The following is a 25,409-nucleotide window of genomic DNA, read 5'->3' as shown; positions in this document are numbered from 1 at the left end:
TTGGTTTTTTTTTTCCTCCTCCTGCCTTTACCTCACTTGCCACAGTCCAAGGACCAGTCAGGGAGGCAGAGCGACTTGCAGCATCATGCATAATTCATCCCCCCGGCCTCCTGCCTGCTGCTCCCCCCAGCCCCCGGCAGAGCCCCCCTCGCCTGCTCCGATCGCCGCCGGCTCGGCCCGTCCCTGGGGCCGGAGCAGGTGTAGGGCCTGGGGGGCAGGGGGGTTTGGAGGGCTCCGAGCCCCTCTCTGTGGGGTGGAAGCAGGGAAGGGATCAGCCCCAGGTGGGGGGTGACAGGCAGAGACGCCCATCTCTGCGAGGTATTTCTGTCCATATGCACTCCCTGTGCCTAAATATTCAGATACATTATACAATAGATCCATATATATTATACAATATCTCCAGATTTGTTATACATATATATATATGGATATCTGTGTATATATGCACCCATCCTGGCTGGTGTTCCCGCTGAGGAAATTGCTGCACGGCAAAATTTTGGGATGCTCCGGCTGTCGTAGGTGGTCCCCGGCCTCCTGCGCGGGGAGGACGGGGTTCCCTCGGAGGGGGCGGCGCGGGGGTGGCACCGCGGTCGCCTTTGGGGTTTTTTGGGTGAGCCGGAGCCACCTTTGGCCGTGCCTGTGGTCCGAGGAGCTCGGGGCTGGCTTTGCCCCCCACGGGGCTGCACCCGGAGCCTTTCCCGGGAATATTTGCAGCCACGAGAGCCCGGCACGGGGAAGAAGGTCTGTCCCGATGGAGAGATGCCGTGGGATGAGGCAGGGAGGACGCTCCAGGACTTCCCTGGAAGGCAAGCACTGGAGTTTGGAGGGAGGAGATGCTGCCGATGCCATCACCGGGGTTTTGCCGCTGGGCAGGTCGCTGCCGGGCTGTGGGAGAGGAAGGATTTGGGAGCGTGTCAGGGACCACCGTGCCCTCTCATCCCTCCCAGCGCCAGCCCAGACCTGTTAATGATGTGAGGAGATCAATGGGCGCTGGGGCTGTCCACAGGTTAATGGTCTGCAATTACAGAAGAGTAATTAAGGCATTAGCGTCTCCATTGATTGGCAAAGCTCCTGCTGGCCGGGAGGCTGCCTGCGATCGAGTGGGGCCCGTTGCTGGTCCCACCTCCCTTCCCCTTGCCCGGTTTGTCCCAGTTTCTGCTCCCCGCTGCCGTTTTGGGGTGAGACTGGAAGAAAGGGGCCACGGACCTTTGCACAGCCCTCACCTGGGAGAGGAGGGGTCTTGTTGGACAGAAAGGAAGAGCAGGGCTGGAGCCTCTGACCCCCAGGGAAAGGATGAATGGAGCGAAATCCAAGGCAGTTCTGTCCCAGTGAAAGGAGAGGGACCCGCCCTCTGCCCCCTCTCCTTTGTGTCCCTGCTCTCAGCAGCTCTCTGGGGGTCTCTCTGCAGGTGACAAGGACATCAGTGACCCTCTGGGTGTTTGCCCTGGTACAAACATGGACCAGGACAGCAGTGAGAGCAGCTGGGGGGGGAAGGCAGCTCTGTAAAGGCTCCCTTGGATATTCCCGGTGCCAGAAGGGAAGGCAACAGGCTGGAGCTGCCTCTCCGAGGAGCAGGAGGGTAACTGGAGACACTCTGCCGGTATTGATCCAGCCCTGCTGCCCCCGGGCAGGGATCAGGGTGTCATTATCGTGGGATGTGTCCGTGTCTGCCCCGATCGATCCCGAGCATGGGCACGGCCTGTCGTCGCCCCTTCCTGGATGATGGAAGCACTCCGTGTCCAGTGGGAATGGTGGGAGCCGCCTGCACAGCCCTGAGAGAGGCCCAGACCTTGGGCTTGGTGGTTCCCGCTGGCTGTGGGCAGCGGGAAGGGGTGGATTTGAGGGTTTGGAGCAGTCCCTGCATTCCAGGAGCTTGGAATTTCTGCACCAAGTGCAACTCCTCTGCCATCCTTCCCTGGGGCAGAGACTGAGCGTGGCTGGTGCCTCCACTACCCCAGTCTGCACTGGGGAGGGGGGGTCTACACTGGGCAAAAAGGGCTTTTTTTCCCCCTCCCTGCTGTTGCAGTCGGGGTGGGGAGGGCGTGGGGGGAGCTGCTGCAGGAAACACTTAGACCTTCATCCTCTTAGCCAGCAATTCCACCTTCATCATCCATCCACAGAGCTCTGCTCTTCCCCTCCCCGCAGCCCCTTCTCGGCAGGGCTTGGCCCCAGGGAGCCTCTGCCAGGAGCAGGGAGGGCTGGGGGGCAGCAGTGCCAGGAATGGGGGGGCTGGGTGAACCCCCCACGTGGAGCTCCCACGTCTGCTGGGCCTTGGGGGCTCCTTCTTCCCGCATATCCAACATATCCAACATATCCCGAGGGTGTGGGGAGCAGGGGGTGCAGCTGGGGTGGCCAAGGCCACTCGGGAGCCAAAGGGAGGCGTCTCGTGGGCTCAGCGTGAGTTTTGAACAATGTTTTATTATATGTTTAGTGTTCTCTATACAAAAAAATCCCGTCTTTTTCTTTTTACAGTGATTCAAAAAAAAAAAAAAAAAAAAAGATATCTGAGTATTTTGGCCTTCTTTCATCTCTCATGCAGTCGGTTTATAAGTCCTTATATTAAACTTTTTTTTTTTCCTGTAGTCCATAAATCTCCTGGCTGTAAACTGGGGATTTTACAGCCTCAGTTTTCCATTTCTCATTGGAACAGGAGGGTTAATGCAAAGGTGGTGGGGCCTTTTTTTCCTTTTCTTTGCTTTAAAAAAAAAAAAGGCAAATAAATACATAGAATACTTCAGACCAACCAGGAGGTTTTACAGAGAGGACGGATGGATTGTGATATATTTACAAATTAAAGAGAAACAAAACAGTCCAATACTTTCTGTCTGATGTGAGCAGGAGGGACAGACGTGGAAAACCTGGTGCTGTGAAGGGAGGACTCTGGTCTGGGGGGGGCTGACACGGCGTTCTGGGGGTTTGACGTGGGGTTTTTGTGGCTTTGACGTGGGTTCAGACTGTGTTGGACAATCAAAGCCCGATGCCCAACACGAGGACACACAGACAGCGCTGCTGGGCAAGGGGAGCTACTGATGCAGTGGGTGATTTTTTTGTCAGGACCAGAAAAGCATCGTTATTCTTGTTAATAAAACAGGTTTTAGTGCAAGAAATAGACTTTTTTTCCCTTTTTTTTTCTTATTTTTTCCTTTTTTTTTTTTTTTTTTTCCTGTTTTGTTTAAATAAGTTTCGTTTTATTGCTTAACTGAAATCGGTTGCTGCTGAAGCCTGGCACGAGGGTGAGGCGTTGCAGGGTGAACTCGCAGCTCTGCCGGGACCTGTGCAACGAGGAGAGGAGGTGGGATGTGCCAGGAGGAGCAGTGGGACGTGCCAGGAGGGGTGGAGGTGGCACGGCTGGATCGAGGGGCCCGCGTGCCAGGGTGACAGTGATGGTGGCACTGCCCAGCCCTGCCCTCCACCCTCCCTGCTCCCCCCCAGGCGGGTCAGAAGTGACTGTGACATGTGAGATGGGGGTTTTCACCCAGGAGAAGGCAACGCTGGCGGGGGGACACCGTGGGCACGTCGTGTCCCGCTGGGTTTCTGTGGATTTCAGGGCTCGCTCAGGCCAAAACTCTGGTTTTTTCCCGCTGCTTTTTCCGCCTCTTGCTGCTCCATCACTCCAGGGAGAACGGGAGCAGCCCCAGGATCAGGGGCCCAGGGCGGTGTCCCCCCACATCCTGCACTCCTGGGGTTCCTCTCAGCTGTCACACACGTGCAGGGCCCCGGGCCGGGCACCAGGCAGGGCAGGCTGTGCCCGCCCAGGTAAATGATGGTTATTTTTTTTAAGGGAGGCATTTGCACTGGATCTGGATGAGCAACCAGGCAATTAAGCTGCATCCTTCCATGCCATTTTCCCTGTGGGATCAGCAGCAGGAGCCACACGGGTGCTGCCCGGGCTCCTCGTGCCACGGGCAGCCCAAAGGATGTGGCCGAGTCCCTCTCACCAACCCCCGGCAGCAGAAAGTGTTCCTGTTACAACATGTCTTTCAGAGCCAACCAGCTTGAAAGCTGAAAGGATAATTGCATTAATCCTGTGGCAATCGATCCACTATGCTGAACACAAAGAAAAAACCTCCTCATTGGGGGGGGGAAAAAAAAAAGGAAAGGAAACAAAAACCCCATCCCGATGTCCGTGGTTCGGAGGAACCCTTGGATCTCTCTCAGGGAAGGTACCTTTGGTTTCGGAAGTGCAGGGAGTGGGAGGCCACTCGTGGCATTGGCCACTGAACACGGGGCTGGTACAACACTCTACCCCACTCCTGCGTGATCCACGCTGTGCCAGCCGGGAATGCTGCCTGGGTGTCCTGCTCCTGCTGCCCTGGGGGCTGGATGGGGGGGATACGGGGGGAGTGCCAGTTTAGTGAACTTCCCAGGAAGTCCCAAGCTGTGTAAGGCATGTGGAGGAGCACTCCTACCCGAGCTGGGGGGCGTTAGGGGGGGTCACTGACATCGCAGGGGGTTGATATGTAGAGAAGACAGCATGGGGGGCTCGCTCAGGCTGATTGATGGAGGGGGGAAAGGCCACTGTCAGAAATGAGGAGGGGGTTTAGTGGGACACACTGTCCGTCTGGCTCGGCCCAGTGCCTGGGGAGGTGTGGACTGGGGTCCTGGGTTCCCACCATGGGCCTTCCTGGTGTGTCCCTGAGCCCTCCGAGCTGCGGCTCCGGGGGATGCTCCACCCCAACCCGGGGGGTTCTTCCATCCTCACCCTCTGCCTTTGATTCCCTTTCAAGTACAAGTGATTTCCACCCCCCTCATCCCATGTTAATCCTGGTCCTGCTTCCGCTCCCTCTTTGCTACATAAGATTTATGGAGTTGCCTTTAAAAGAAAGCAGGTGTGGGCTGGGGGCAGGTACCCCCCAAAAATCCTTACAAGGCAAAGACTGAACCCCAGTGGTTTGCCTGCAGTGATGTTCCCCTGGGGCTCAGGGGGTGGGAGGCACCTCACTGTCCTTCCACCAGTCCCACCAGCTCTCCTGCAGCCTCTTGTCCTTCAAGGATGCTCCTGGTGAGCTCCCCGTGGGCTCTGCAGGGGGAAGGGATGGTGGAGCATCAGCATCGCCTGAGTCAGGTGCTGGGGCAGTGCTGGGGACCTGCTCCTCCCTGCAGAGGTGCTGCTTGACCTCTGGGGAAGGAGGTTGTGGCTCTGGCTGCTCTGGGAGAGGCTCTGGGCAAGGTGCTGCTGTGAGGATGGATGGCTCAGTAGTACAGTGTGTTGTCACCCAAAGATCCACCCCCTTCCTCCTTTCACACGTTTGTGCTGCTCTGCCCAGGCCCCTCTCACCCCTCTGCCCTCCCCCAAACTCTTCACTTTATTTCTACCCCTCCCCTCCCCTCCGATCCAGAACCTTCCTGCCAAAATTAAACGGAAGAATTTTCAGCTCCCTCCCCAAAGGACAGAAAGGGCCCTGGGGGAGCCTGGGCGGCCCAGCCCACCCTGCAGCCCCTCGGGGCTGGCTCTGGGTGCTGGGGCAGCCCCAAAACTGGGGTGCAGCCCCCCCCCCCTTCCCCCAAGCTGGGGTTCACCTCGAGCATCTCCCCTCCCAGCCCCCTCTGGCTCAGCCCAGATCTCCAACCCCGCGAGTCCCGGCCGTTGGCTTGTTTGCTAAGGATAAATGGCCTGGGCAGCCTCCTGGGCCGCCAGTTTGCTTGGATTTCTCTCTTTTTTTTTTTTTTTCCGGTCTTTTTTTTTTTTTCCCCTTTTTTTTTTTTTTTTTTTTTTTTTTTTTGTTGTTGCTGTCGTCGTTGTTGGTTGGTTCCATTCCCACGTTCCCATCACGGGGGGTTGGCGGCGGCTCCCGCGGAACCCCACCCCCTGCGGGCCCCGTCCGGCTGTCGGTGCTCCCCGGGCACTGGGCTATGCCAACGAGTAGATAGCGTTGACTGGGGAGGTGGCCTCGGAGCTCTCGTTGCCTTCGGTCTCCTCCTTGTCCTTCTTCACCGTGTACTGGCCGATGAAGGAGCCGTCCTCGTTGAACTGCCCCTCTCCCCCCTCTCCGTAGTCCACCAGGCTGTCGTCGCTCTCCTGCTGCTTTATCGTCCCGTCCAGCGACGTCTGGCTGTTGGGAAGAGGTTTGTTGTCTTCATCGCTGGGTGGCAGAGGACAGACAGACACAGTGAGGGTTGAGAACGGGGGGCTTGGATGGAGCCTCCACCCGAGGTCTGGGAGCTGGGGGAGCAAACCCAGCCCAGCCGAGGGGGCTGCTCGGGCTGCGGGGAGCAGATCGTGAGGGAAGGGGGGGGTCTGATGTGCAGGTGAGAGGGGGGCCCACAGCTGCCTCTGCACGCCCAACCTTCACCCTCTGCCTCTCTAAAAACCAGCTTTTTAACCTCTATCACGCGCAGTTCAGGGCTCAGCCCGCCTGGGTGTGTGTTAGAAATGCCCTTCCCCTGCCCTTGCTCTGTCACAGCTTTTATTCTTCCTTTCCCTCGGCCGGTTGGGTGGTTTGTTGCCAGATTTCCTCGCAAAAAACACACCCTTTAGAGAGTTACATGCAAGGGGAGGCACTCCAAGCACTGCAAGGGGGCACGTACAGGATGCCAAGTTCTGTGCAGCTTCCAAAACTCGTGGGAATTTTACCTTTCTGAGCTTATTTCTGAGCTCCTTCGCTCAGTTCTTTATGCTTTTCTCTCTCTTTTTTTTTTTTTTTCCCTCCCACTAGAAAGATTCAGCCAGGTCACTGGAAAATAAAGAGTTTGACCCACAGGAAAAACAAAACACTTTAAAGAAAGCTTTTTAACAAAAAAAAACTAAACAGGGAAAAGCTGTTTTCCCTCTAGAGGGGAAGGGCTGGGATCTCATAAGTAGAGGTGATATTTTGTGGAGGATGAGAGTGGATTATATATATACATATATATATATATATAAAAAATAATTTTCATATCAACTAGCCCTTAGTTCATGTTTGATCTCATGTCCAGCTTGCAAATTCTGTGGTATTCTGGAAGATATCACTTAAATATTTGTGCTCCCACCTCCATACCTGTCTTTTTGCTGTTGTTGTTTTGGCTTGGGGCTCGTCAGACTCGCTCACTCACTGCTCTGCTCCTTTATTTTCCTTAAAACTGGTAAAACTACTGGGCTTTTTTTTTTTTTTTCTTTGCACTTTGCTTGGGCCAGGGAGCAAACTGCTCTTCAGCTGGGGAAGGCATCAATTCTCCCTCATTCCATCTAATTAATGGCATCAGCTCCACAGTGGGAGAGGAATTTGGTGTCCCACGGCACAACAGGCGGCTTTTCCCCCCCGGGTTTCCTCGGATCAGCACTTTGGGAATGAAACAGTAACACAAACCCAAGACTGGAGACCTCGTGTTAACTTGGCATCACAATGGGAAATAACTTGTTAGCTCTGAAAGCAGCTTTTTTTTGGGGGGGGGGGGTGAGGGGTTGGTGGTGGGAGAGGAAGAGCTCAGTCTGCAAGCGGGACTGAAGGTTAGAAAGCCCCAAAAAACGCCGAGTAGAGAGCGGCAAAACCCAGATCCCTCTCTTTGCAGGATCCTTTCCCAAGGTTTGGGGGGCAGGTGAAGCTCAATCCGGAGCCAGATTTTTCCCTCAGTGCATTTCCTGGGCGCTGCCCCTGGTTTTTACCTCTCTCCAGGACCATTTCTCCCGTTAGTGCATTAGGAGGGTGCAGCAGAGATCCATCAGCCCCTCGATGTAACACAACCCCAACAAATGGATCTCCCAGGCTCTGCCCAGTGTGCATCAGAGAACCAGATGGAAACCATCTGGGAGACGTTGTCCTGAGGGCCATAAATCCTCGGGAAGAGGGGGAGGCTTGAGCCACAGGGAGGGTTTTTCAGGGCTGAGACGAAATGCGTCTCAGGATCCAGCGGTTCGGGCTCGTGTCCCTTGTCCCCATCCCCTGGGTGCTGAGGGCACCAAGGGCATCACTCCCAGGTCCAACCCTGCTACACCAGGAGGGATCAGCAGCTCGAGCTGGGGGAAGGGGTGGCCTGGCTGGCTCCTGGGGGTACCCCCAGCCCGCTGAGCATTTCCAGGCAACCTGCTGGATGTGGGGGTACCCCCAGTGCCAGAAGGAGTTAGAGGGGACTTGTTTAATGTGTTAGGTGAGGCAGGAACACAGGAACAGGGGGAGGGGGAGGGAGATTGTTTTGGCTGTCAAGAAATCAGTGGGTAGAAGGAAGGAAAATAAATTTAAAATAAAATAAAATTAAAAAAAAAAGCTAAATGTGCCGGACTTCTGGCAGCACGTGGTCCTACCTTTCAAGAGACCTTCATGGTCCATGTGGATAGACCAGGTGAAAAGGAGAAGAAAGAATGGGAATAAAACAGAGAGAAGCAGAAAGAGCCTGATCAGAGAGAGAGATATGATGAGCTCTGCATTTACAGGGGCAGTGCTAAAAAAACCAAAAAGGAAATGCCCGCGTTCCTCAGGGGAGCCTCGAGTGCCTCGTTATACCAAACACAGCTGGGACAGCTGCTGGGAGCTGGGTGAGCCTCCCTGGGATGGCCACCAAGGGCTGTGCTTGGAGGCCACCAGGGAGCAGCTGCAGGTGGTGGCTCTGGGGACCGACATGCAGCAGGACAGGGGCCAAGGGAAAGGGTGGCTCGGGTTCCCCTCCAACCTTCTGCTGGATCTCCGTGACACGGCCTGGGTGGTGTCACCTGCTCCCAGACCTGCACCAAGGACGGTCCTGTGTCCTCCTGCCTTGCTGGGGTGGCCCATCCTGGCAAGCTGGCGCTGCCTGCAGTGTGGGACCTCTGCCAGGGGGCTGCCCTGAAGCTCAGCTGGAATCCAGCAGCTAAAACCGCTCCAGCTGCCCTTCCCAGCATCCCGGGTTTCCAGCTGACTCCCCCACGCGCAGCACCGAGCGTTTGGTATAATGAGGCACAGCCACTGGCACAGGACCTTGTCCAAGGATAATGGTCTCCTGCTTGGAAAAGAAGCTTCCCAGCTTAGCCTCTGCTCAGGAAAACCATTATTCCGTTAGTGGGACAGAAAGATGTGACAGTGTCTCTTAATTACGGGCTGCAGAGATCTGAGAGTCGCATGCACAGGGCATTGAGGACGTGAGGTGTGATGAGAGCACATCAGACATGCCATGTGGAGGTGGGGAGGGGAGCCACTGAAGGACTCACGTCAGCTCAATTCCTGTCCTTGCCTGAAACACTAATTGCTCCCCTCCTTGAGCCCAACATCACAATCATTTCCAATCTTAATCAGCCACCAGCATTTCGCAGCAATCCTTCAGCTTCACCTTCCTTTCTGCCTCCTTGAGGGGAAGCCTCCTATTACTTCTCTCCCAGGAAACCTGTTGTTCCTGAGGAGGGGGCGAAGTTTATGGGTTGTTGGGGTTTTTTGGTTGTTCTTCTTTGATTGGGGTTTCCCTCCCCCCTCCCATGTTTAGTCCATAGGACAATGAGATCCATAGTCCATAGGAGCATCTTGGAGCTTGCTTGTCCTCCTACTGGCCCGTGCCTTTAGCCTGCAAACTTTTGGGAATGGGGCTGTCAGTTGAAGATGGAGCCTCAGCTAAAGCAAGGAGGGTGAAGGATTTACCCCATTCCTTCCCCTTGCCTGGAAGTCCATGTGCCTTGGATGGTGCTGGGGCAGCAAGTGCAGCACTGCTGCCAGCCATGCCAAGAGCTTGGGTGTCCTTCTCTGGCATCCATGGCCCCTGGCAATGGATTTGCCTCGGGAGAAGAGGGATGGGGGCCAGGAGGCCCTCGGTTGGGACCACCCTGGTGGCCTCTTGAGAAGCAGAGCCGTGGAATGGGGGGGTACTGCCAGAAGCTCGGCTGGGGGGCCTGGGCTGAGCTCCAGGGGATGAGCTGAGCCCCGGGCACAATGAGGAAGGTGTTGTCCCCGGGTGTTGTTCAGGGCAGTAAAGAACATCAGCCTTTCCCTATGACATGCTGCTTCCTCTGGGCCCTGCTGGGTGTATTTGTGTTCTGTATTGTGCTCTCAGAGGGCTGGGGAGCTTTGGGCTTTGATGACATCCTTGGGAGAGGAGGAATCGCTGCTGAAATGGAGTTTCTGTGGCACCGACAGCAGCGGGGTGGAGTTAACCCCTGCTTTAAGTCAGGAGAAAAAAATCCTGCTGGCCTGATTGGGCTTTGGATCCAGCTCAGACGGGGGAAAAAGTGCATTTTAGTTCTGTAAAGCAAAGCCAAGCCCAGTGGAGGTGCTGGAAAACATCCCCTCACCTGTCAGGGGTGGGCAACACGATGAGACCTGACAGCGGGACCTGCTCCCGCTCCCGGGGGCAGCCACGGAGAGCAGCAGAGCTGGGAATGCCTGGGAACGTGCCTGTCCCTTCCTGACACATCCTGGGAGTTTTCCCGGGGTGGAAAAGGGCTCTGCTGCTCTTTAAAGGGTGACATTTGCGTGCAAGCAGTGGAGTGGAGCCAGGGAAGTCGGAGAGGTTTTGGCTGAACCCCTGCTGGGCTGGGCTGGAGCCCTCCAAGGGGGTTTTGGAGGGGTTACCTGGGGACCTCACAGAAAATTCCTTGTTTGGGATGCAGGCAGACCCCCACATCAGAGTTCCTGTGTGCTTTCAGGACTGATCCAAGCAAAATGTGGGCATTTCTCCCCTGGACACTCCCTATGGGCAGGAGAGAGGCTGAGCTACAGGGTGATGCTCCAGAAATACCCTCGGGCTGATACAAAGTTCGGTTTTTGGGGTTTTTTTTGGAGGGGGGTTTCCTGTGTTAGGAGTGTCATCAGGGTTGGTCTGCTCCTGCTGAGAGCTGTCCCGAGCAGCTGATGCCAAACCCCAGCTCTGCCCTGGGCTGGTCACACCAGGCTGAGACGGGGGAAGGAGGAGACCTGAGCAGCATCCTCCCAACCTGGTCCCTCAGGAAGTGCTTCCTTTGGCAGAGGACTCTCAGAGGGAAGGAGGCAGGAGGAGGAAGGTGGGAGGAATCATTTCAGAGGCTGAGTGGCCCCAGGGGGGCTGCAGTTACGGGAGGAGAGCGTGGTGAGGGCTGTGATGGCTGGGGCAGGGGCTGATGGGGGGCTGGGGTGGGGGGGGTGTCCACATGCCATGGAAACGTACCTGTAGTCAAAGGATCCATCTTCCACATTCTTGTCTTCAGGATTTAGATGCTCATCTTTATTGTCTCGGACTGGAAACAAGCAGAGCCCCACCACTCATGTTAAAATCAGTGCAGGAAATCAAAGCTTTATGAGGCAGCTGGGGTGGGGGTCTGTGACACCCCTGGGGGGGTTGAAAGGTAGCTGCTCATGGACAGGTTAAAAACCTGCACCTGGGAGGGCTTGCAAAGGGTTCCCAAAGGGTTCTCAAAGGGTTTGCAAAAGGATTTACAGGGGGTTCTCAAAGGGTGCTGCTGCCTGGCACCACAAGCACTGCAGACAGGGTGCATTAATTTTAGGATTCCCTTCAGTCCTCTCTTTGCTTTGCGAAAATGTGATGAGATTTTTGCCTGAGAAGCTCTTTTCCTAGCTGAGGACAGGGAGGATGTGCAGAGCAGGGGGGCTGTGCACACAGCCCAGCTCTAAACCTGCACAGAGCCCTGGCCCAGCCTCGAACCAACTGAAACTCTTCCCACCAACAGCAGAGGAAGGGAATCCCAGCGATCCCAGCTATCCCAGAGCCACACAACTCAGCCCTGCCCGCCCCAGGAGCGTGCAGATGTCTGAGCCAGCAGCAGCCATGGCCTCACCTGGGTATTTGCCCCCTCTGCTCCTCTTGATGAAGCAGACGATGAGCAGGATGAGCACGAGGAGGGCGATGGCGCACATGAGCCCGATGAACCAGCCCTGCGTGGCGATGTCCACCTGGTTCTTGGTGTAGGCTGGAGAGGGGGGGAGAACGAGACAACACAACAGCTGTGAGGGCCAGAGCAGGAGAACGGAGGGAAGAGCTGAAGAGCAGGACAGGTCACGGGTTTGGGGGCTCCCTGTGGCGCTGCCTTTGGGTGTCTCTGGGTGTGTTGCCCGAGCGGACCTGAGGCTGTAGCCCAACACATTGGGGGGGTTGGTTTTTGGGAGGCTTTATTTTCCATTTCATGCTGGTTGGTCCACTAAGGTTTCACCAGGAGCTACAAGGAGTGAAGGGGCACAGCGTAAAGTGGAAGCTGGCACAGAGCAGGGGGGAAAAGGGGCACTGCAAGTCCTGGCAGAAGCAGCTGGGTGACAGATTTGATCTGTTGTCTGATGGGTCTGGACACTGCCCTGGGAAGGGAGAAGGTCTTCCCGGGCCAAGAGGATCCACGCCTGGTGTCTGATGCAGCACCACTTGTCCAGGGGGTCGCTGAGCCCTGAGGGATAAACTGGAGTCCTGCACTGCAGAGGGGGTGGGCAGTGGCTCTGCCACCCTTGGGTGGCCACAGAGGGTCCCCAGGGCTCGCAGGGGACTTGTGGAAGCCCACCAAGACCTGGCTGGGGAAGGAGGGGGGATGCAGCAGTTGGGAACAGCTTTGAGGAATGACATCTGGGTCCCAGGGAGCTGAGAGGTGGTTTGATGGCACAGGAAGGTGTTTCCTCCCCGGGGCAAACCCTTTCTATGGCTGTTTCCAGCACCCTCAGGAGGCTCATGACTATTGATGGGATTAACCCCGAGCAGGGAGGTGTCCTGAGCCCCAAACAGCTCCTGACTGCTGTGTCCTCCCTGACGTTCCCTGGCTCCTTGTTTGCAGCTCTCCTGCACGGTCAGACAGACAAATCTGTGTCCTATAAATAGCTCCACGCTGCCATTTTCTGGCTCTCATTGACATGCACTTGGTATTCAGCAAGACAGAGCAGAGGAGAAAATAACCTTCAGCGCAGCAGGGGGGGGCTAAATTTAACCAGGAGAACACAGAGGTGTTCCTGGGGGGAGAGCTGGGCTGCCTGGCATCCAGCTGGGCACTGAAACAGGCAGGGGGCAGCCCTTTGTCCTGACAATCTGACAAGAAGGAAAATGGTGTAAGGAAAGCACCAAAGAGCCCTCCCTGGATGTGTTCTCAATGGAAGGCTCCTGTGGGAGAGACAGCACCTGGAAAAACGGGTGGAGTTGGTGAACTTTCCTAACCCAGATCATTTCAGGGCTTAAGCTGTGCTTGTTCCATGGGAACTGAACCCAGGAGAAGAAGTTCCTTCCTCGGGATGAAACCTCAGCCACAGAGGGAACTGCAGGCAAACCACGGCAGGGAAATTCAGCCCAAAGAGGAGAATGACAAGAAGGAAAACGGTAAAGAAATGATGTCAAGCCTTGAACATTCCGTGTCTGTGAGCAGCACCGACCTCCTGGGCTCACCCAGGGTGGAAGGAGCTGCCTGATGGTGCCCTGGCTGCTCTGGCTGCTTTTTCCCCCTAATGCTGCCAAATTCCACGTTTACCTTCAGCACAGCCTGAGCTCCACGAGGATGTGCTTTTAACAGGAGAGAATGAGATTATGACAGAGAGGAGCTGAGAACTGGATTCAATTAGCTGAGTGCTCGGGGAGGGAAGGGGAAGGAAGCTTTCCTGGCAAGCTCTGAGATGGACAAAGATTGCACTGACAGCGATGGGGTGGGGCTTTTACAGCCAAGAACAAGGGGGTCTTCCAAGTATCAAGTGCCAGAGAAGCCTGAGAGGTGGTAGGAGGGCTGGACCTGAGTTTTACAGGGAGGGAGATCTTGCAGCAGGGGGTGGTGGCACTGTCTGTCAGCAAGGTAGGGGTGTCACTGCCATCCTTCCCAAAAAAGCAACACGTGAGGACCGAATCAGAGTCACAGCAAGGTGTGCTTGGAGTTAAACGAGTGACTGTCATTGCAGCATTGGGAGGGGGGAGGCTGAGGACGGGGCTGTCAGAGGGCTGCTGTGATTTGCTTTAATGGAAGGCCAACATCAAGGGGAAAGAGGGGAAAGCAGCTGTGTAATCCCACAGGTCCTTGATGGGAAATGCCACTGCAGAGGTTTGTTTTTTGGTTTTTTTAAATTCATTATAATCTGGTGGCAGCAAACACGTCACCCAAGAGGCATCACTCCTGTGCCAGGGGCAAAGCTGTGCTCCTCCAGCAGAACAGCAGCAAAGGCTTTGTCTTCAACTGGAAAGGAGAATGCTGGGAATGTGAAGTCCCACCACCTCCAGCCTCGTGTGATCCTCTTCCCAGAATCCCAGAGCCTTTTCCCTGAGGTTGGAAAAGCCCTCCAGGATCTCTGAGTCCACCCTGTGCCCCATCCCCACCTTGTCCCTCAGCCCAGAGCACTGAGTGCCACATCCTGGCCTTCCTTGGACACCTCCAGGGGTGGGGACTCCAAACCTCCCTGGGCAGCCCCTGCCAATCCCTGACCACCCTTTCCATGGAGAAATTCTTCTTGATGTCCAACCTGACCCTGCCCTGGCACAGCCTGAGGCCGTTCCCTCTCCTCCTGTCCCTGTTCCCTGGGAGCAGAGCCCGACCCCCCCCAGCTCCCCCCTCCTATCAGGGATTGCAGAGCCAGAAGGTCCCCCCTGAGCCTCCTTTTCTCCAGGCTGAGCCCCCCCAGCTCCCTCAGCTCTCCTGGTGCTCCAGACCCTTCCCAGCTCCTTCAGCTGCTCCTCATGGGACTCTCCAGCCCCTTCACCAGCTACTTTCCCTCCTCTGGACACAGTGTTTGTCCAGACTGAGGAACTTATTGATTTCAAATGTAGAAAACCTCTTTATATCGAGCTCTTTCTGCTGTTTCAAAGCATCCTTTGCTGTTGGGAGGGGCTCTGAGTTAATCAAAGTCAGAGGGCCATGTCCTGCAACCACAGTGCAGGTGGGATATTTCTTCCTCCTCTGCCCTCAAACTCAAGAAACCTTCAGAACAGCTATTTGCAAAACACAGAAGAACCATCCCCCCACCCTCTTTCCCCCCCCCCAAAAAAAAAATGAACAGTGGTTTTTTTGTCCAAAGCATTCCTGATGGCATATGATTGTCAGCGGGGGCCGAGCACTTGTGTCAGCAGATCCAGCCAGCAGAGAAATGGATGTGCATTTATTCATGCACATCCCACAGTGCCAGGGCTCAGGTCACCACCAGCCTCTAGCACAGGGATAAAGGTGGCCCTCATCCTTTAGTTTCCAGGAAAATATCAGTCGGAACCTCTCAATTATGGAAAATATATGCAGAGTCTCCCAGCGGGAATCAGCCAAGGATATTGCTTTTCCTCCCCTCCTTTTTTAATGATTCCCAGCCCCTGGCTGGCCCCTCACTCCCCCCACAGATCCCAAAGTGGGTGAGAAGCAGGGGAGAACAGAGAAGAGGCGGGTCCAGGTTGGGAATAGTTGTCCAGAGGGATAAGTCTCATGGTGGGGTGGGGGCTGTGGAGCTGGAAGGGATTTCGGAGTCAGGAGAGGGTCTGCAAGGAGAAACAAAACTGGGGATGTTCCACAGCAGCTGGAGCTGTGCTGGGGAGAGTCTGAGCTGAAAGATCAGCTCCAAGGTCTGGGGGCAGAATGTTCCAGGGGCTGCTGTGCCCGGGATGTGATCCCATCCCGAGGCAGTGGAGCAGTTTGGGGAGGCACAGCAGAGCTCAGAGCGGGGCAGAGCCAAGGCCAGCACCCACTGGGTGTCTCTGGGCAGCATCTGACATGCAAAACACATGTAGATGTGGCACCTGGGGACAAGGGTCAGTGGTGGCCTTGGCAGTGCTGGGTTAATGGTCAGCCTCAATGACCTTAGAGGTCTTTTCCAGCCTTAACAGTTCCATGGAACACCAGCAGCTGCCCTCCGTCCCTGAGTCATCTCAGCACGTCAGGGGGTCACTCAGGGGACTTAAGGCTTGCCAAATTTTTGGACACCAAGTAGGATGTGCCTGGGAGGGGGGTGTGGGGAGCTGCTCCCCCTCCCTCTGCCAGCTCTGCCTTGCTGGGAATCCCATTCTCCCTTCTGCACTTCCCAGCAGAGCCCGGGGAGTTCTCCATCACTCGGCTGGATCTGAGCACAATCATTTCAGTTCCTTGAAAGTCACCTTTCAAAGGTGACCTTGAAAGCCCAGTGCCCCTGGCAGGGGTGGCTGCTCTGGTGTTTCCCTGCTCCGTGGTTTTCCAGCCATGCCCTGACAGGCAGATCCCTACAGATCTCCCACCGGGAATACAGCAGGAGTTGAGGCTGTTTGGATTCACAGACGCCTGAAGTGCCTGTGGGAGCCAACAGGGGAGTGGTGTTGGGTGGGCAGCGAGGGAAGCCCATGGCCAGGGAGCTGGAAAACCGCTGAGCCCGGAAAATCGCTCGTGCCGATGACCCCGGGGCCAGACGACACCTCCCTGCAGGCTGGGAGGCCCTGTGGGGATGCCACCCGTGCAGACACCACCTTCCCACTCCCAGTCCTGCATCCCGTCACGGACCTGTCCCCTCCAGCCCCTGTGGCACAGCCTGACACGTGCAAGCCCCATCCCCGCGGGAGCGCAGACAGCACCGAGGGGCGGGGGGGCCACGAGCAGAGCCATGGGACACCACGAGCAGCTTCTCCACCCTCCTGGAGCCCCCTTTCCTCCAACGGGGGACCCCCAGCCCTTCCTGGGGGTGCAACCTGCCGGTTGTCTCCTGCCCAGAGGCAGAGCTGGGGGCGGCGGGGGGGGGGTTGGATGCGGGTTTTCCATGCAGTCACGGTCCAACCCCGTCTCCCGCCACGGGAATGCCGTGATGGATGGGACATGCCTGGGACGCGCCGGGGCTGCCGCCCATCTCACCTGAGCTGGTGGTAAAGGTTATGTACGAGTGCTCGCTGGGGCTAGACCATATGGGGAACACCCACAGCTTGTACATCATCCCCGGCGTCAGATCCGCCAGCTGCACAGAGGAAGGGGTCTGAGCTTTAACAGGGATAGATCTCTCTGTGTTGTTACCTGAGAAACAGAAACCGCACATCAAAGGCAGCCGCGGGAGGCTCCGCGATCCCCGCGCCGACACTGCGGGCGATGCTTTTCCTGCTCCGGGAGCTGCGAGGGGATGCTCCCTGGTGGCTCACCGAGAGGGACCAGGGATGCGGGGATGCAGGGCTCACCACGCCGGCAAACAAACAAACAAAAAAATACTGGGAGCTACTCAGCTCTCTCCCTGCTTTTAAGACCTGGGTCTTTACCTGGCCCAGCCTCGGGTTTGGGGGTTTGGGAGGTTACCGTAAAAAATAAAAGGTAAAATTTGCCTGGTCGTGCTCAGCTGGATGAAGGTGCCACAGGACTTGGTAAAGGAGCTGGTTCCTGTGCTGTTGGGGGTGGGACCTGTGCACCAGGTGTGCTGGGGGGGTTAAGGATGAGCTGGATAGTGCATTAAACTGGAACTGCTCACCCCAGCTGGCACGCTGATGCTTTTGAGGGAGGAGTTCAGCCCCCTGACTCAAGAAGGGCTGCTCGTGGGCTGGTTGCTCCCAGGTTCTTTCCAAGAACAACCCGTTCTTTGCATTGTGCTGGGAACCATTTGCTGATGAGCTTAATTCTGGGCATTATCCACGGAATTCCAGCCAGCCTGCAGCGGGGCTGGGCTTGGTGGCTCTGGAGGGAGGAGAAACGTGGCTTTGAGGGTTCACTTGCATCAAACACCACCAAAAAAGGGTGGAGGAGAGCCCTGACTGTCCAGGAAGGGCTGAAATCTCCAAGATTTCCTCCTTGGTGAGGGCATCCCATAGGATTGTTGCTGCTGCTGGTGCAGCCCAGCCCGAGCCTGGGCTCAGCACGTGGGCACTGGAAGGGGAACGCCTGTGCTTGGGGCTCCCAGTGATGGGGGAAAAGAGGGCTGGCAGAGGGTGGTTTGGGAGCTGGATATGGGATTATTTAGGGCTTGGCAAGCTGATGTTACCCTGACTTTTATGGAATAGGGGGCCTGCTGCAGCCCTGTGGAGCAAGACCAGGCACTGGCCCCACATGGGGAGAGAATTCAAGGTCATCACTTAAGGGATATTTTAAGTGGCCAGAAGTGGTTCCCTGACCTAACTGGTGTATTTTAAATGCCCCTTTCAGGCTGGCACAGCAGCTGCTGTGGGGGCTGGGGTGGCTGGGAAGCAAAGGCAGAGATAAGCACTCAGCACTGCCTACCTGGGAAAACCCCAAACAACCAGCAACACGCCAACATCCTTCTAAACAAGAACTAAGGCCAGAGAGACTGATTTTCCAGACTAAGTACGAGCCTTACAGCGTTAAGAGACAATGATATCCGATATGACGGGAGGTTTGGGATCATAGAGGATTCTGCCAACTCCAGGTTCAAAAAGCCCGTGTCCAAAGGCATTCAGAAGTGCTCTCCAATTTCCACAGATTTCACGTTTATAGACGTTTTTAAGGCCCTTTATGCTGACCACATGCAGCCCAGCTCGCAGTTCACAGCCTTGCCCCATCTACATCTCACAAACAAGGAGGGGGAGAATCCCCTGGGACCCACCAGGATTCACTCTGGTCCTCCCTGAGCAGCCACATCCAGGACCTTCTCCCCTCCCATCCTCCACCCAGCCATGGAGCATCACTCCACACACACCAATTGAGGTAAGTGAATCAAGTGGGAGCTGGCAGGATCTCTAATGGCACCACCACCCTGTAGAGTCCCCACGTGATCTGATGCTTACTGGTGATATACTTAACCACAAAGGCAGTTCCTGCAGAGTAATTGTGGCTCCAGGTGATGTTTGCCCAGTTACTATTAGCCATAGCTCTTATGTCCCATATGGACGATCCATTGGTGGCTGGTGGACAGGTTAGAACAGGAGTTGTTGTTAGTATTTTGGATTATAAGGAGACCTCATCTAGTGCTGGTAAAACCCTCGCAGAATAACTCCCGAGCTCAGTGCTTTGAGTGTGCCTTGTCTTTTCAAGATTCTCAGCTCTTTTTTGGTTTTTTTTTGGGGGGGGGGGAATTTCAGTAGCAGAAGCTCACTGTGAATGGTTATTTGAGTCCAGCTGCCCTCAGCTCATCTCTGGAGTGTGAGGAGTCCCTGAGAAGGAGCTGGGACCAAACTCGCGCCCGGGTGGAGGCGGGGGACACGTGCATGGATGCACACGGGCTCACTGCCACAACCAGCAGCCGAGGCTGGGGGAGATGGTTGTCACCTGACTGGGCCTGGGGACAGCCAGTGGGGCAATGAAGTCACTCGTTTCTGATGTTGAAGTTAAGGGTTGTCGACGTTGCTTTGGAGAGCGGATGAACTTGGGCTCTGGTGAGGTGGAGCTAATCCTGCCCTTCAGTGAGTGTGAGGGACGGGGGCTAAGTTACACCCTGGGGGGGGTCTGATGTTTATTACTCAGGGTGCAGCTCCTGTTTCCATTTGGTAGAATGCAGATCAATAACTGCAGTCCCTGTTGTGACTTTTGGGGCACCTGATGCTTTGGGGTGACCTAAAATCCTTCTCACACATGCTGTGCTGCAGCCCCACAGCAGGGCTCAGCCTCTTCCCATCCCCTCTCCCTGCTCTGTGCCTCACCATTAGGCAGGACCTCCCAGCATAAGGTTTTTGGTGGTTTTTTAACCACCCTGAGCTAATCTTATGCAAGAATATAAAGAAAGGGGATCTGAACTGAGTAACAGAATCATCCCAGAATGGTTTGGGTTGGAAGAGACCTTAAAGTTCATCTCATTCCACCCCCTGCCACGGGCAGGGACACCTTCCACTAACCCAGGTTGCTCCAAGCCCCGTCCAACCTTTAGATTTTTGTTTGCATTCCTGGCTCGACTCCCTTTTTAAGTGAATATAACTATCCATAATTATTTGTTAACTGTAGACACCATCATAGCAGTGCTTCAAAGACAAGGCTCAGGGAGATACACCTCTAAAAGACACACTCAGTTGGGAATATGCCTCCCCCAAAGCAGAGTCTGATCACCCTGTTCCAGCTGATTGCACTGGAGGCCGATCCCGACCTGGCAAATCCCTGGCTCGCACCCCCTGTGCTGTAACTCCCACACTGCCCAGCTCTCCTGTGGGCTGTGGCATCACAGAGAGCAGGAGCACCGACCCAGAGACTCCTATAAGTGCTGACAGGTCTCTCAGCCAAGGGCTGATGTGCTAAATCTGAAGTGACACCTTCTGCCAGCCGTCCCAGAACCCCCTTTTTTGCGGCCCTGAGATGGGGGATAACGCTCTGCAGGGTTTGCCACCTCCTTCCCAAACACTGCTGCTCGTCCAGCATCGCCACACCCCAGGGAGGGCTGTGTGTCCCCCCAGAGAGCGAGACCAGGGGGGTGGCACTAAATTACCAGGAGCCACTTGGTGCCCTGGCATTCCTGACCCCGCGGCACCTCCGGCTCCAACCCCCCCAAAAGCCTCTCCTGGAGCGTGGGATGCCTTAAACCTGCCCTGTGCCCGGACTGAGCGGGCTCTGAGTGGGACATGGGGAAGGTGGCAGCAGGGTCCGAGGGGTTAGAGGAAAAGGAAAGCTCAGTACCCAACTCCTGCTTTGTGGTGGCTGCCGGAGCCCTCTCTGCAGCTGCCGTGGTGCTGACGGCGGTGGTGGCGGCCGCGGTGGTGGAGGTGGTGGTGGTTGTGGTGGTTGTGGTGGTGGTGGTTGTAGCTGTGGTAGTTGTAGTTGTGTCAGTAGTAGTTGGGGTGGTTGTGGTGTCGGTGGTGGTGGTGTCGGTGGTGGTGCTTGGGGTGGCTGCAGGGCTGGTTTGCTCCACTGCGGTTGGAGGCGTCCCAGTCGCGGCTGGGAGAGGGAAACACTGGCTTTGGATGTCTCCTGGGGGGCCCTGCCCGTCCTCCCCCACACTGCCCGTGCCAGGGGAGGGCAGGGGAGCGGCACAGCACGGGGGGGATGGCAGGGAGGCAGCGAGTCCCACCGGGAACACGAGGCTGAAGGGCTCGTCCCCACGCAGGGATGGCTGTGCCTCCACCCGGGGGGCTGGGAGAGGCGCTGGGGGTGAGGAGGGGGCAGCAAAGGGGGGATAACCCCCAAAATGTGCTCCTGTGCCCCCAGCCTGATCCCCACCCCTGGGCTGAACGACCTGCTCCTGCTCTGCCTTTGCTCTGCCCCGGTGCCCCTGCCCATCCCGGGCTAAAACCCCCGGCAGGAGGGAGCTGGAGGTGGCTGGGGATGCTCAGACTGCCCTCAGCCCACCATTCCCCTGGCACAGAACTGTGCTGGGAGCACTGCGGGCTCCCTGAAAAATGAAATGGGATTTAGCTCTTAAGAAAACACGCTAATCCCATTTGTCGTGGGCCAGGCAAGCTGCAATTACATTAATTCAGCTGCCCCTGGACTACACCTCCAGCATTTCTGAGCTGCCAATTCAGCCTGCAGCCTCCCAGCTCCTTCCACCCTGGCTGGTCTCTGTGCTAATGCTGCTGGTGATGGAGCAGCTTCGGCATTAAGGTGGATTTTAGCTCGTGGGCGAGTGATGGATGGTGCCTCGCCATCACTGCCCCTCAAAATTTACATTTAAATTAAGACCCCGGGGTTGCAACACCCCAACATGTCCAGGGGGGAAGTCTGAGCAATTTGTTTTCTAAATAGCTCCCGTGTCCACGTCTCACCTGAGCTGTGTTTCCAAGGGAAGGGGGAAATGTGCCTTTTCCACCCCCACCCCAGAGTGTGGGTGAGAGTCCCACTGAGGGGGGGGTGCATTGCCTTGGGCCTGCAAACCTGCCAGAGGAAAATGCAGCTGAAATGCTGCTTCAAATACCAAAGGTAACTGAGAGGAGGTTTGCCCTGGGATGCTCACATTAAATTATATTTACTTACTCTTCCTGTAGATCAAGGGATTACAAATCCCTCTTTTAGGCAAATGAAACCAGCTATGATAAAAATCGCCCACAAACAAGAACAGCTCTAGAAAAGCACTTGAAAAGGTGGCCCAGCACCAAGCCAGGGCTTTCTTTCTCACCAAGGCCATCCCCAAGGGAGACCCAAACCCTAAAACCTCAGCCCTGCCAGGGATCCAAAAGCAGAGAAGAGCAGGAGGTCGCTCAGTCCATCTCCCCACTGCCCACAGCTGCAATAGAACCACAGTTACAGCACGTCCAAAACCCCAGCCCAGCCCCAGGAGTGCACCAAGAGCAGCCACAGTCACCCCAAACCCCCAACCCAGCCCCAGGAGTGCACCAAGAGCAGCCACAGTCACCCCAAACCCCCAGCCCAGCCCCAGGAGTGCACCAAGAGCAGCCACAGTCACCCCAAACCCCCCAGCCCCGCATCCTCTGCAGGTGGTACCCGCAGCATCCCCGACAGCCTCATGCAGCCCCCAAGGAAAGCCCCCCGTGCACAGCCCATCACTGCCCCAGCCCAGGGGAGGTGGTGGTGACAGGGAGGGGACACAGCCTGGGTGGGCCAGGGCACAGCTTTGTCCTTGGGAGTTTGTGGTGTAGCAAAAAGGGGGGGTTTTGGGGTTTTGCTGGTCTGGGTTTCTTTTCTCCTCCCTTACTCGTGAAGGACTTTGCTGCTCTGAGGCCACACTACAAATCCTTTCTCGGGTTGGGAAGCGTCAACATCCATCTCTGGTGATTCACAGAGGGTTTTTGGGAGGTTAAGAGATTGGTGTCACTGGGTTAATGTCCCCATTAACGTGATGGAGCTGCAGCTCCTCGATGGCTTGGCCGTGGACACAATCAAACAGCACCGGAGACACTGCTTATCAGCTAATGCAGTCTCAGCACTCCCCTGTGAGTCCCTGGCTCCCCTCGAAGGAAAATAAGACCCTGAAAGGCACAGAGTAACTTTCAGCAAGGCAGGGGCTGATGGAAAGCCGGGTACAACCTCCCAGCTTCCAGCCTCTGCATCAATCCTCTCCCACCTGTCTGCTTTGCCCAGCACTGCTGGAATGGCTTTAGCAGAAGGAGAGGTTCAGCTTTAATGCTCCTCTAGGCCCTCAGATGGGAAGGGATTATCTGGGATAAGTCCAAGCCTCGCTATCCCCGATGCAGGGTATCATCTCTGTGCATTCCTTGCAGCCCCACACACACGCCAGGACCCTCCTGGATGCTGCCCCGGATTCAGCACCGGGCTGAGCTGACGGCAATGCCGGGCAGGATTGGCCCCAGCCCTGCAGCAGCTCCGGGGGAAGCGACCCCCGGGAGCGGAGCTATCACTTTGCATCAGGATAACACGGGCCCAGCCCCTGAGCCAGACCCGGCAGGGGGAGTCGGCACTGGGGATAAAAATCATCTTGGCAGGACTAGGACCGGGTGAAGAGCGGGACTGGGGGAGCTGGAAAGCAGCAGTTCAGAGAGGGGAGGATGGGAGGGCAGCCCTGCAGCCGACCGGGGCTCCCCCAGTCAGGGGGGAGATGGATTTAGTCCTAAGCTGCCCCGGGATGCAAAGCTACGGCCTCATTAGTGTTTAAATATGAAATGGATGTGGGAGAAAAGCTCAGCTGGGAGATTGGGGGCAGAGAAGATGAGGGGTATTTGCTGGGCTTTGAAATCCATCCCCTAATGAGCGGCGGCTGCAGCGTGGGGGGAGATCAAGGCGGGCTTTGACAGAGATCAGAGCGATCCGGAGCGCCCCGAAGGAAAGGGCACCTTGTCACGGGGAGAGAGAACCCCTTCCCGGGGCTCCCAGGACCCCCAGCCCTGCCCAGCACGGTGGGGGTGATCAGGGATCAGATCCCTGCTCCGAGGGGCAGATGGAGGGCCAGGCAGGTGTTCCCAGCCCCGCTCCCTTTGGAAGCCCTGGGATCGCCCCCCTCCTCCCCAACCCCGCGGTGGCTGCAGCAAGGCAGGACCTTCGTGGGCTTTGCAGGGCAGCTGGAAATGTTTTCCTGCACTTCTCACTCGGGGACAGGAGCTGCCTCCAAGTTTAGGAGCGGGACTGAGCATCTGGAACTCGTGGGATGGGGAACAAATTTCCCCCCTCGCTGAAAGCAGGGGATGGTGCAGGGGAGGAGGAGCTGCCACTGCCCCCATCCCAGGGCAGAGCAACCCCCTGCAAACCAGTGCTGGGAGCACCCAGGACAACTGGGAGTGAAAACCAGCAATGGCCATTCCCCCTGCTCCCATCCCACCTTCCTGGAAACTCCTTAAGGACCACTCAGCTCGTTGATTGCCCCTCTCTGCCAGGCAGAGATTGCTTTTCTGTCTGCAAGATGCATCATTTCCTTGCAGCATGGGGGGAGATGGGCTGAGAGGAGGGGTTGGGGATTGCAGCAATTAATAGTTCCAGTGATGAGAGAGGCTGAGCTCTTTGCTGCTGCTTTGCTGCTGTGACTGGACCAGGAAAAAGGAGCCCAAACCTTGCACAAAAAAACCCTGTTTGAAGCTCAGATTAGAAAAAAAAAAACAACAAACAAACAGAGAGTAAGAATCAGAACAGCAAAAGGGGATATTTAAAGAGGGAGGTTCTGCAGAGAGGACTCAAGTCCTGCTCTGAGTAGTGTAAGTTCAGTGAGTGGTTGCATTTATTTTTGCAAAATACAGGAAACAATCCCCATCTATGCTGCTCTTTAATTATTTAAAGTGCTTTTAATGTGTTGTTAGGCTGGAGTAACAGCTTTCCCTTGGGTGTGTCTGCCAAATAATTAGGCTTGGAGAAATTGGATTAATTTTTCATGATTTTTGATGATTGGGCAAATCAGAGATTTATTTTTTCCCTCTCGCCCTCTCAGTTTGTAACAACAGGAGGAAATTGTAAAGTCTTTACCATAAAAGTGCTGCAAGTCTGATGTGAAAAGATAAAGAGATTCAAGAATAGAAAGGGGTGATTGAGCAGCCTCCAAAAGAGAGGGGTCAGCAGTTCTCTCTGTTCCTAAAATGAACAATAGGATCTTTCTCCTCCAATTCCTAATTATGGAACAACATGAAGAGAACGGAGAAAAGTCTTTTTTTTCCCCTTCAAGTCTAAAACCAATACTCTTTATGATTCCTGATGATGTTTTCCCACACACACACAGGGGTGGCAGAGGATCCAGTTTTGATTTTTTCCCCTCACTCAGAGCATAAATAAGAGCCCTTTTAGATGTCTTCTCTTTTCCCATATCACTTCTCCTCTCACCCAGGTCTGGCTTAGGAAAGGTAAAGCCTTTCCTAAGGGAAAGTCCCTGCACTTCACTTTGATTTCATCAGCCTGGTGCAGTTCCTCTACCCACACAGCCCAGCCCTGACCCCGTCTGGGTGAGGTTACCCCTGGAAAAAAAAAAAAAAAGACCTTTTTATTCTCTCTTAGTGCCAGCAGCCCATGGCAAAGAGCGTTTCACTGCGATTTAAGGCAACTCTCGCCGCGAATCCACAAAAATCCCCCGAATCCAGGTCAGTGAGCGGGGCTGGGAAGGGTCAAGCAGCATTTCACTGGAACCAGGACTTGTTAGGAAGAGAAACGGCCTCTGGAGCCCAGCACTGCTCACACTGTGTAACAGCTCCTGTGCTGAGGCCTGAGGAGAAATGACAGCCAGCAAAGGAGCGGGACAGGGATGTGAGAGGGATCTTCCCTGGGCTGATTGTGCTTGGATTGCCCTTGGTGGGGGATGCTGAGAGCGAGCCGAGGCAGCACTGGGTGACCTACTGCTCCACTTCCTCATCTCAGGCTCCCCTCAGCCCTGGCCCACCCCTCCAGTTTACTGTTTCTCCTACTGGAAGGTGGGAAACAG

At 55.8% G+C, this 25,409-nt stretch overlaps 1 protein-coding gene across 22 annotated transcripts in view; it reads right to left on the bottom strand.

The window, feature by feature from the left end:
- Positions 1 to 3,453: 3,453 nt before the first annotated feature.
- NFASC (neurofascin) overlaps positions 3,454 to 25,409 on the bottom strand; it is a 73,624-nt gene continuing 51,668 nt past the window's right edge. For 9 of the 22 annotated variants that reach the window (XM_050327178.1, XM_050327179.1, XM_050327183.1 and 6 more), the window contains 3 exons: positions 11,645 to 11,776; positions 11,017 to 11,086; positions 3,454 to 6,083 (listed from right to left, as the gene is read on the bottom strand). In XM_050327178.1, coding sequence (XP_050183135.1) covers positions 5,852 to 6,083; positions 11,017 to 11,086; positions 11,645 to 11,776 — 434 coding nt within the window. In that variant the 3' untranslated portion in view covers positions 3,454 to 5,851. Of the gene's footprint in view, positions 6,084 to 11,016; positions 11,087 to 11,644; positions 11,777 to 16,603; positions 16,760 to 18,468; positions 18,586 to 20,281; positions 20,540 to 25,409 lie in introns of those variants that run through there. The other 13 variants (XM_050327174.1, XM_050327172.1, XM_050327173.1 and 10 more) reach the window with 5 other exon arrangements.

This window comes from Myiozetetes cayanensis, unplaced genomic scaffold, assembly GCF_022539395.1.
Source record: "Myiozetetes cayanensis isolate MyiCay16 unplaced genomic scaffold, myiCay2020 scf32, whole genome shotgun sequence".
NCBI lineage: Eukaryota > Metazoa > Chordata > Aves > Passeriformes > Tyrannidae > Myiozetetes > Myiozetetes cayanensis.
The sequence above is the reverse complement of the archived record's forward strand: the minus strand, read 5'-3'. Positions and strand labels throughout refer to the sequence as shown.